Source organism: Penaeus japonicus, unplaced genomic scaffold (assembly GCF_977035675.1).
Source record: "Penaeus japonicus unplaced genomic scaffold, GWHDUDI00000001_assembly GWHDUDI00000007, whole genome shotgun sequence".
Lineage (NCBI taxonomy): Eukaryota > Metazoa > Arthropoda > Malacostraca > Decapoda > Penaeidae > Penaeus > Penaeus japonicus.
The window spans coordinates 13,892,788-13,905,287 of record NW_028234409.1 but is presented as its reverse complement, the minus strand read 5'-3'; the positions used below and the strand labels follow the sequence as shown (position 1 = coordinate 13,905,287).

Genomic DNA, 12,500 nt, shown 5'->3' with positions numbered 1-12,500 from the left:
GGACGTTGTTAATTAAATATCCACAATTGTTAGCTTGATTTATATCTTTTAATAACGGTTCATCATTACCTAATAGTCATATAAAATATTGGCTGATTAGTGTAGTTGCCTTCTCAGTATTCACTTGTTATATGTTGAACAATAGTGTTTGTTTTTATACAAATGAAAATCCATGTATATCATCTTTAAAACAAATTTGAAAGTTGTACTTTGATTTATCAATGATAAAAAGGAATAGATTAGTAGATTGATAACTAAGATAAGGGTCTAACTAACATTTCGAATTCAAAATGTCCATTAAGTTGAATATCTTCCTTTTCTTTAAACATTCTTTATTAAAAAAAACAAACACTTACTAGATTACGTGTGCAAATTAATATATACATATACATATATACATGCATAAATATATATACATATATTCATATATACATGCATTAACACATACGCACATACATGAATACACACGCACACACACACACACACACATACACATACACGAATATATATATATATATATATATATATATATATATATATATATATATATATATATATATATGTATATATATATATATACATACATATATATATATATATATATATATATATATATATATATATATATATGTGTGTGTGTGTGTGTGTGTGTGTGTGTGTGTGTGTATCTATATATATATGCATATATATATAAACATAGATATATATAAATGTATGTGAATATGTGAACTCTATGTCTAAATACATATGTATTTATGTATAAATATATGAAAGGGAATAGATTAGTAGATTGATAAAACGGCAACAAATATTTCGAATTTAAAATATGAATGAAGATGCATTTTTTCCTCTTTTTTTAACCATTCTTTATCAAAAAAAAGAAAGGTTCTTATTTACTAGAGTACGTGTGTAACTGAATATATACTTATACATATATACATACATAAATATATATGTATATATATATATCCATATAAACATGCCATAACACATACGCACATACACAAATACACACGCACATACATACACACAAACACACATATATATTTATATGAATATATATATATATATAAATATATATAAGTATATATATATATACATATATATGAATATATATATATATATATATATATATATATATATTTATAAGTATATATATATACAAATATATGAATATATATATATATATATATATATATATATATATATATATATATATATATATTACATTACATCCATATATTTGACATATATACATTAAATTTATATATCTACATTTTTTCTTGATATACATACTTATATATAGTAAATATATATACATACATATCAATTTATGTATGTGTAAATATATAATTATAATCGCTTCGTGAGTGTGTATTTGCATGCATATAATGAATATGCAAATTCCTTTTTATTCATACATTTATCCCATTTGATTTTTAAGAGCATTGATTAACAATGATCACCATTATGCATGTTAATTACATTTTGAACATGGCCGTGCTTAAGGGTGTAATTAGCAAACATTTTGGGACATTGTCTGGTTCCCTACAGTAGATATTACATTACACACTAATGAAAAAGGATGTTAATATATGATTCTGATATGTATTTGGAAATATTTTTCATACTTAAAACAGTATGAGAGTTTCTCTAATTTCCCTAAATTTTGCCTCACCTGCTGATGTAGAAGTAACAAGGGTCGCTGTAGTTGGCATTTCTCCCGTTGTCGTTTCTTGAATACACGAAAAGAATTACATGAACATTTATATTGTAGTGGTATCAAGTAAATGGAAATACAGAGAAAGAATTTGAAATTGAAAATGTAGTATAAACATGAGGAAAATCGGTTAAGTCAAGAAATCTTATATCTTACCTGATGCTATGGTAGTAGCAGTCTCTGCCATAGTCGCAGTTGATGCTAAAGTTAGAGAAGCGAAAATAAAACAGTAAGCATAATCTTTCACGAAAGACATTTGATGCACGCTTAGCGGTAGCTTATATCAGAACCTAAGCATTATACCACCTCCTTAAAAACTGTGTAATTTCTTAGTATGGAAAACAGCATATAAGATATTATATGAATTATATTTAGAATAATAATAACTATAGATAATAGTGTCCAGTAACATAGATGTATGTGATACATGTAGAAGTTTAAAGCACAAAGGTTACCTGGCATATCCGTTGAAATATATGTAGTAGGAACGGGGACAGAGGATCTTGGAACAGTAGTGTCAGTTGTCGTTTCTGAAGTACTTATTCGTGTTGGTTCAGTGGCTGGTGAAGAAGTCAGATCAACAGTTGTTGTAGATTTCAAACTAATAGTATTAGATGTTTGGCCAGCTGTTGCTGTAGATGTGGGACCAGCCGTTGGTGTAGATGTACTAACAAAGGTCTCAGTAGTTGAAGAGAATATTTTAGTAGTCGTAGGTGCTGGTTCGGTAGTTATTGATGTAGAACCTATAGGTGTCGAGTCAGAGGCTGATGTAGATGTTAAGGCAGTAGGTGTAGGTGATAAACCAGTAGTTGCCTCAGGCGGAATAACCGTAGATGTAGATGGTTTTGTAGTTGTTATTACAGAGAATCCAGTAGTTGCAGGAGATTTTTGAGTAATAGTAGATGAAGACTCCGCTGTATTTAAAGATATTGGTTCAGTAACCGTTGCGGTTACTACTTCACTAGGTCTTGTAGTTTCCGTAGTTGTAGGTATTGGTTTTGTATCTGTTACATCACCAAATGATGTTATTCGTTAATGACTATGATTATTTCATGTCTGGGGTTTGCATTGTAATCTTTCATGGTTACAAGAAACTATAATGAAATGGACATTAATCTTTTATAAGGCTTCCAAAGCCATAGTGTGCTATAAACTCTTAAATTAAAGTCACAATCAGACTTCTAAATAAGGATCCCTTTCAGGAAATACATGACAGCAAAATACTATGTTTATCAGCTTTACCTACACAAAAGTAAATTTGGATGAGTCTGGTGTATGCATATATGCGTAATTGTGCTAGAAAAAAAATGTGTACAATATGTTTACAGTGAATATATAACCACGACTGCTGAATGACTATCTCTCACCTGTTATTGTGACTGTTGTAGGTTGTTTTGTAGTTGTAGCTGATTCTGAAGATGGTTTATGTGAACCAGAAGAGAGATAAATGATGTATGAATACATGTTCTTTAGGATTTGTGGCAATGCAAAAGAAAAAAGATAACTATTTCCGTTCGCGGAATAACATATATATATATATATATATATATATATATATATATATATATATATATATATGTGTGTGTTTGTGTGTGTGTGTGTGTGTGTGTGTGTGTGTGTATATGTATATATACATATAGATACATTCATACATATAAACATATTCGTAGTGTATGTATATATACCTATATGTATAGGTATATATATACATATATGTATGTGCATATGCATATATGTATAAATCATATATATGTATGTATACATATATATGTATGTATGTATATATATATATATATATATATATATATATATATATATATATATATATCATAAACGCTTATTCATTACATTTAGATTAGTCATACCTGGTATTTCGATTGAAGTAGATATAGAACCAGTAGGAATAGGTGATAGTGTAGTACTTTCTGAGAATGTTCCGGTAGTTATTATCTTTGTTGGTGCTGGTTCAGTTGAGGTTAGACCTGTAGTGGTGGATGTTTGACCAGCAGAGGTAGATAACAGCCCAGGTGTTGTTGATGGCAAATTGGTTGTTTTAGGGAAAGTTTCTGTAGTTGAAGAGAATGCAGTAGTAATATCTGAAGGCGGTGATTCAGTAGATACTGGTGTCGTACCTATGTGTGTTGGTTCAGTCACTGAAGTGGAGGTTTTGCCAGGAGTTATTGTAGTTGTTTTACCAGTTGTTGTAGATGGATTAATAGTTGTTATAGTAGATGATCCTGTAGTAGTAGGATTTTTTTCAGTAGATATTGGAGATGAAGACTCAGTAGCTGTTGGATTTGCTTCAGCAGTTCTTGTTTCAGTAACTGTTATGTTAGCAAAGGACGTTGTTAATTAAATATCCGCAATTGTTAGCTTGATTTATATGTTTTAATAATGGTTCATCATTACCTAACAGTCATATAAAATATTGGCTGATGAGTGTAGTTGCCTTCACAGTATTCACTTGTTATATGTTGATTAATAGTGTTTGTTTTAATACAAATGAAAATCCATGTATATCATCTTTAAAACAAATTTGAAAGTTGTACTTTGATTTATCAATGAACAAAATGAATAGATTAGTAGATTGATAACTAAGATAAGGGTCTAACTAACATTTCGAATTCAAAATGTCCATTAAGTTGAATATCTTCCTTTTCTTTAAACATTCTTTATTAAAAAAACACTTACTAGATTACGTGTGCAAATGGATATATACATATACATATATACATGCATAAATATATATACATATATTCATATATACATGCATTAACACATACGCACATACATGAATACACACGCGCACACACACACACATACACGCATATATAAACATATATATATATATATATATATATATATATATATATATATATATATATATACATATATGTGTGTGTATCTATATCTATATATATATATACATATATATATATATATATATATATATATATGCATATATGCATATATATATATATACATAGATATATATAAATGTATGTGAATGATATATATGACTCTATGTCTAAATATATATGTATATATGTATAAATATATGAAAAGGAATAGATTAGTAGATTGATAAAACGGCAACAAATATTTCGAATTTAAAATATCCATAAAGATGCTTTTTTTTAACCATTCTTTATAAAAAAAAAGAAAGGTTCTTATTTACTAGAGTGGGTGTGTAACTGAATATATACTTAAACATATATACATACATAAATATATGTGTATACATATATCCATATATACATGCCATAACACATACGCACATACACAAATACACATGCACATACATACACACAAGCACACACACATATATATATTTATATGAATATATATATATATATATATATATATATATATATATATATATATTGTGTGTGTGTGTGTATCATAGTATGTGTATATACATGCATACATACTTACGCATATATGTCATTTGTGTATATCTATTAATGAATATATATATTTATATAAGTATATATATACATATATATGTATATGTATATATATATATATATATATATATATATATATTACATTATATCCATATATTTGACATATATACATTAAATTTATATATCTACATTTTCTCTTGGTATATATACTTATATATAGTAAATATATATACATACATATCTATTTATGTATTTGTAAATATGTAAATATAATTGCTCCGTGAGTGTGTATTTGTATGCATATAATGAATATGCAAATTCCTTTTTATTCATACATTTATCCCATTTGATTTTTAAGAGCATTGATTAACAATGATCACCATTATGCATGTTAATTACATTTTGAATATGGCCGTGCTTAAGGGTGTAATTAGCAAACATTTTGGGACATTGTCTGGCTCCCTACAGTATATATTACATTACACACTAATGGAAAAGGATGTTAATATATGATTCTGATATGTACTTGGAAATATTTTTCATATTTAAAACAGTATGACAGTTTCTCTAATTTCCCTAAATTTTGCCTCACCTGCTGATGTAGAAGTAACAAGGGTCGCTGTAGTTGGCATTTCTCCCGTTGTCGTTTCTTGAGTGCACGGAAAGAATTACATGAACATTTACATTGTAGTGGTATCAAGTAAATGGAAATACAGAGAAAGAATTTGAAATTGAAAATGTAGTATAAACATGAGGAAAATCGGTTAAGTCAAGAAATCTTATATCTTACCTGTTGCTATGGTAGTAGCAGTCTCTGCCATAGTCGCAGTTGATGCTAAAGATAGAGAAGCGAAAATAAAACAGTAAGCATAATCTTTCACGAAAGACATTTGATGCACGCTTAACGGTAGCTTATATCAGAACCTAAGCATTATACCACACCCAAACTGTGTAGTTTCTTAATATGAAAAACTGAGCATATAACAGAAATTATATGAATTATATTTAGAATAATAATAACTCTATAGAAAATAGGGTCCAGTAATATATATGTATGTGATACATGTAGAAGTTTAAAGCACAAAGGTTACCTGGCATATCCGTTGAACTATATGTAGTAGGAACGGACACAGAGGATCTTGGAACAGTAGTGCCAGTTGTCGTTTCTGAAGTACTTATTCGTGTTGGTTCAGTGGCTGGTGAAGAAGTCAGATCAACAGTTGTTGTAGATTTCAAACCAATAGTATGAGATGTTTGGCCAGCTGTTGCTGTAGATGTGGGACCAGCCGTTGGTGTAGATGTACTAACAAAGGTCTCAGTAGTTGAAGAGAATGGTTTAGTAGTCGTAGGTGCTGGTTCAGTAGTTATTGATGTAGTACCTATAGGTGTCGAGTCAGAGGCTGATGTAGATGTTAAGGCAGTAGGTGTAGGTGATAAACCAGTAGTTGTCGCAGGTGGAATAACCGTAGATGTAGATGGTTTTGTAGTTGTTATTACAGAGAATCCAGTAGTTGCAGGAGATTTTTGAGTAATAGTAGATGAAGACTCCGCTGTATTTAAAGATATTGGTTCAGTAACCGTTGCGGTTACTACTTCACTAGGTCTTGTAGTTTCCGTAGTTGTAGGTATTGGTTTTGTATCTGTTACATCACCAAATGATGTTATTCGTTAATGACTATGATTGTTTTATGTCTGGGGTTTGCATTGTAATCTTTCAGGGTTACAGGAAACTATAATGAAAACATGACAGCAAAATACTATGTTTATCAGCTTTGCCTACACAAAAGTAAATTTGGATGAGTCTGGTGTATGTATGTATGCCTAATTGTGTTAGATAGAAAAAAATGTATACAATATGTGTACAATGAACCACGACTGCTTAATGACTATCTCTCACCTGTTATTGTGACTGTCGTAGGTTGTACTGTAGTTGTAGCTGATTCTGACGACGGTTTATGTGAACCAGAAAAGAGATAAATGATGTATAAATACATGTTCTTTAAGGTTTGTGGCAATGCAAAAGAAAAAAAGATAACTGTCCGTTCGCGGAATAATATATATATATATATATATATATATATATATATATATATATATATATATATATATATGTGTGTGTGTGTGTGTGTGTGTGTGTGTGTGTGTGTGTGTATGTATATATAGATACATTCATACATATAAACATAGTCATATTCGTATGTATATATACATATATGTATAGGCATATATATATATATATATATATATATATATATATATATATATATATTTGTATGTGTATATGTATACATATATAAATCATGTATATGTATATACACACACATACATATTTATATATATATATATATATATATATATATATATAATCATAAATGCTTATTCATTACATTTAGAATAGTAATACCTGGTATTTCGATTGAAGTAGATATAGAACCTGTAGGAATAGGTGATAGTGTAGTACTTTCTGAGAATGTTCCGGTAGTTATTATCGTTGTTGGCGCTGGTTCAATAGAGGTTACCCTAGTAGTGGTGGATGTTTGACCAGCAGAGGTAGATACCAGTGCAGGTGTTGTTGATGGCAAATTGGTTGTTTTAGGGGAAGTTTCCGTAGTTGGAGAGAATGCAGTAGTAATATCTGAAGGTGGTGATTCAGTAGTTACTGGCGTCGTAACTATGTGTGTTTGTTCAGTTACTGAAGTAGAGGTTTTGCCAGGAGTTATTGTAGTTGTTTTACCAGTTGTTGTAGATGGATAAATAGTTGTTATAGTAGATGATCCAGCAGAAGTAGGATTTTTTTCAGTAGATATTGGAGATGAAGACTCAGTAGCTGTTGGATTTGCTTCAGCAGTTCTTGTTTCAGTAACTATTATGTTAGCAAGGGGTGTTGTTAATTAAATAACGACGATTATTAGTTTGATTTATATATTTTGATATTAATTCATCATTACCTATTAGTAAATAGAAATATTGGCTGTTCAGTGTTGTTGCCTGTCCAGTATTCACTTGTTATATGTTATATGTTATATGGATTTGCGTGAATATTCGCGTATGTATATATAAGACTGTGAATGAAATATACAGAGTAATTCAGAAATAAAAATGTCTTTCACCTATCACTATCAGGCAGTTGTTCGCTTGAGTTGACGCTGAAATAGCTGTATTCAGAGAGGATAGGGAGAAAAAAAAAGTATATATTCATCAATTGAAAGCTGTTTTGGGATCTATCGAAAAGAGAAAGGGTTTCTGTGTGGATACGCATGGAAATATACTTATGTATATGAATATTTGTGTATGGGCTTCTAAGTGATATACGTAATAATGTTTGATAAATATAGAAACTAAAAATGGACTCACCTGCCATTGTCGTTGTCCCCAGTTGCATCGTAGTTGAAGTTGATGCTGTTTTATTTAGAACAGGAAAAAATGTATAAGTATCTGTACAGAAATAGGTCTTCTATGCGTATTTATATTAAATATTCATAGAGAAATATGAGAAATTTATTAAAGACAAGTGCATATTTAATATGCTTCTAAAAGTTGCATATTCTAGTTCCCCGTGTTTTCCCTATTTTAAACACAGGGAAATTGATATTTTGTAATATCTAAAATACGGAAAAGAGTACGTTTATTTCCTTTTTCCACTGAACAATGATTTGGTATCTGTTGGAAAAAATATAGTGTCATGTAATCTGAGGTTGTTGGGCCAGGAATTGCAGTAGTTATTGATGATGTACCTATGGATGTTGATTCAGTAGCTGGCGTGTATGTTTTGCCAGGAGTTGTAGTTATTAGATTATCAGATGCAGTAGATGTTACGCTAGCGGTAGTTGTAGATGCTATACCAGTAGTTTCAGATGGTTGACCTGAGGTTATTGATGTTTCATCAGTTATAAAGGAGGGATTAGTAGTGGTAGACGGCGATTCAGCAGTTACTGTAGCTGCCGTGGGAGTTAGATCGGTAGTCGTTGTAGATGCTATGCCAGTAGTTGGTGTGGACGTTACCAGTGTTGTCCCAGTAGTTGGTGTAGTTTCTTCAGTTGTTTTTCTAGTAGTTATTGTAGATGCAGTTGTCATTAAAGATACCGACTCTGTTACTGTTGTGTTTGCTGTTTCACTAGATCTTGTCGGCTCAATTGGTGTAGTTCTTGGTTCCGTAACTGTTACATTAATAATTGCTGCTATTAGCTCAATTGATACCGCTGTTAATTTAGTAAATGTAGATAAGTCATAAGCTCATCCTCATTTGTAGCTTTCAGCTATTTGTATGCGCACATTCATACACTGACATCCATATAAGAGAATCGAATTAAGGCCAGGTGATGGCAAGCACAGCCCAATAAAGGTCCTCATTCGGTGTATCTCATATATCAGATGACGCTGTGGGGCACACAAAGCTCAAATGAAAAAACAATGCCGCAGTCTCTCTCTCTCTCTCTCTCTCTCTCTCTCTCTCTCTATATATATATATATATATATATATATATATATATATATATATATATATTAGCCGGAGAAACGCACAACCGGCCGGAAAAAATATTTATGCTTTTCTTTACATGCCTCCTTCCTAGACTGGAAATCTGAAGAGACCCATCCAAACAAAACCACCGGGAGCTTTTTTTTCCTCGATAAAACGGCCGGCAGTGTGTTCCTCGCTTTTAAGAAGTGGGTGACATCCACTTAGGAGCTGCATTATCAGCCACAGTCGTCAACTTTCGGCCGACCATCCCCCTCCCACATATACATACAAAAACACACTAGTACAAAGACACATGCACACACGCACAACCCACCATTTTTTCTGTACAAAAGTCACATACCTTCTGACGAGGTCTTAATTTCTTCTGCTACTGTTGTTGAAACAATTGTTGTAACTGACGAGCCTGTCTCCTCTTGTGACGTTGGTAGCTCTGTCGAGCTTGTAGATTCTGGTGACGTTGGGAACACTGTTATTTTCTCTGTCGAACTGGTAGATTCTAATGACGTTGGTAACACTGTTGTTCTCTCTGTCGAGCCTATAAGTTCTGGTGACGTTGGTAACACTGTTGTTCTCTCTGTAGAGCTTGTATATTTAGGTGACGTTGGCAACAATGTTTTCTCTGTTGAAACTGTAGATTCTAGTGACGTTGATATAACTGTTGTTTCCTCTGTTAAAATTGTAAATTCTTGTGACGTTGGTAACACTGTTGTTTTTTCTGTTGAGCTTATAATTTCTGGAGACGTTAACCCAGTTGTTTTCTCTGTTAAAATTGTAGGTTCTGGTGACGTTGGCAACACTGTTGTTTCCTCTGTTAAAATTGTAGATTCTTGTGACGTTGGTAACACTGTTGTTTTTTCTGTTGAGCTTATAATTTCTGGAGACGTTAACCCAGTTGTTTTCTCTGTTAAAATTGTAGGTTCTGGTGACGTTGGCAACACTGTTGTTTTCTCTGTTGAAATTATAGATTCTGGTGACGTTGATAATACTGTTGTTTTTTCTGTTGAGCTTATAATTTCTGGAGACGTTAACCCAGTTGTTTTCTCTGTTAAAATTGTAGGTTCTGGTGACGTTGGCAACACTGTTGTTTTCTCTGTTGAAATTTTAGATTCTGGTGACGTTGGCAACACTGTTGTTTTCTCTGTTGGAATTGTAGATTCTGGTGACGTTAGCAATACTGTTGTTTTCTCTGTTGGAATTGTAGATGCTGGTGACGTTGGCAATACTGTTGTTTTCTCTGTTGAAATTGTAGTTGCTGGTGACGTTGGCAATACTGTTGTTTTCTCTGTTGAAATTGTAGATGCTGGTGACGTTGGCAACACTGTTGTTTTCTCTGTTGGAATTGTAGATTCAGGCGACGTTGGCAACACTGTTGTTTTCTCTGTTGGAATTGTAGATTCTGGTGATGTTGGCAACACTGTTTTCTCTGTTAGAATTGTTGATATTGATGTTGGCAACACTGTTGTTTTCTCTGTTGGAATTGTAGATTCTGGTGATGTTGACAACACTGTTGTTTTCTCTGTTGGAATTGTTGATATTGATGTTGGCAACACTGTTGTTTTTTCTGTTGGAATTGTAGAATCTGGCGACGTTAACAATACTGTTGTTTTCTCAGTTGAAATTGTATATGCTGGTGACGTTGACAATACTGTTGTTCTCTCTGTTGAAATTGTAGATTCTGGTGATGTTGGCAACACTGTTGCTTTATCTGTTGAAATTGTAGATTCAGGTGACGTTGGCAACACTGTTGTTTTCTCTGTTGGAATTGTAGATTCTGGTGATGTTGGCAACACTGTTGTTTTCTCTGTTGGAATTGTAGATTCAGGTGACGTTGGCAACACTGTTGTTTTCTCTGTTGGAATTGTAGATTCTGGTGACGTTGGCAAAACTGTTGTTTTCTCTGTTGGAATTATAGATTCTGGTGACGTTGGCAACACTGTTGTTTTCTCTGTTGGAATTGTAGATTCTGGTGACGTTGGCAACACTGTTGTTTTCTCTGTTGGAATTGTAGATTCTGGTGACGTTGGCAACACTGTTGTTTTCTCTGTTGGAATTGTAGATTCAGGTGACGTTGGCAACACTGTTGTTTTCTCTGTTGGAATTGTAGATTCTGGTGACGTTGGCAACACTTTTGTTTTCTCTGTTGGAATCGTAGATTCAAGTGACGTTGGCAACACTGTTGTTTTCTCTGTTGAAATTATAGATGCTGGTGACGTTGGCAACACTGTTGTTTTCTCTGTTGGAATTGTAGATTCTGGTGACGTTGGCAACACTGTTGTTTTCTCTGTTGGAATTGTAGATTCAGGTGACGTTGGCAACACTGTTGTTTTCTCTGTTGGAATTGTAGATTCAGGTGACGTTGGCAACACTGTTGTTTTCTCTGTTGGAATTGTAGATTCTGGTGACGTTGGCAACACTGTTGTTTTCTCTGTTGGAATTGTAGATTCTGGTGACGTTGGCAACACTGTTGTTTTCTCTGTTGGAATTGTAGATTCAGGTGACGTTGGCAACACTGTTGTTTTCTCTGTTGGAATTGTAGATTCTGGTGACGTTGGCAACACTGTTGTTTTCTCTGTTGGAATTGTAGATTCAGGTGACGTTGGCAACACTGTTGTTTTCTCTGTGGGAATTGTAGATTCTGGTGACGTTGGCAACACTGTTGTTTTCTCTGTTGGAATTGTAGATTCAGGTGACGTTGGCAACACTGTTGTTTTTTCTGTTGGAATTGTAGATTCAGGTGACGTTGGCAACACTGTTGTTTTCTCTGTTGGAATTGTAGATTCTGGGGACGTTGGCAACACTGTTGTTTTCTCTGTTGGAATTGTAGATTCTGGGGACGTTGGTAACACTGTGGATTCGGCTGAAGTAGATGAAAGAGTTGTTTGTTCTGTAGAGG

General features: G+C 32.5%; 1 protein-coding gene across 1 annotated transcript in view; it reads right to left on the bottom strand.

The window, feature by feature from the left end:
- LOC122246615 (uncharacterized) overlaps positions 1-12,500 on the bottom strand; it is an 85,585-nt gene that overhangs the window by 18,885 nt on the left and 54,200 nt on the right. The window contains exons 50-62 of the mRNA XM_086538195.1: positions 11,254-12,500; positions 9,948-11,121; positions 8,482-8,526; positions 7,532-7,990; positions 7,025-7,069; positions 6,219-6,767; positions 5,918-5,962; positions 5,720-5,776; positions 3,586-4,044; positions 3,088-3,132; positions 2,176-2,724; positions 1,877-1,921; positions 1,679-1,735 (exon numbers count right to left, since the gene is read on the bottom strand). The exon at positions 11,254-12,500 is cut by the window's right edge and continues 133 nt beyond it. Coding sequence (XP_086394321.1) covers positions 1,679-1,735; positions 1,877-1,921; positions 2,176-2,724; positions 3,088-3,132; positions 3,586-4,044; positions 5,720-5,776; positions 5,918-5,962; positions 6,219-6,767; positions 7,025-7,069; positions 7,532-7,990; positions 8,482-8,526; positions 9,948-11,121; positions 11,254-12,500 — 4,776 coding nt within the window. The remainder of the gene's footprint in view (positions 1-1,678; positions 1,736-1,876; positions 1,922-2,175; positions 2,725-3,087; positions 3,133-3,585; positions 4,045-5,719; positions 5,777-5,917; positions 5,963-6,218; positions 6,768-7,024; positions 7,070-7,531; positions 7,991-8,481; positions 8,527-9,947; positions 11,122-11,253) is intronic.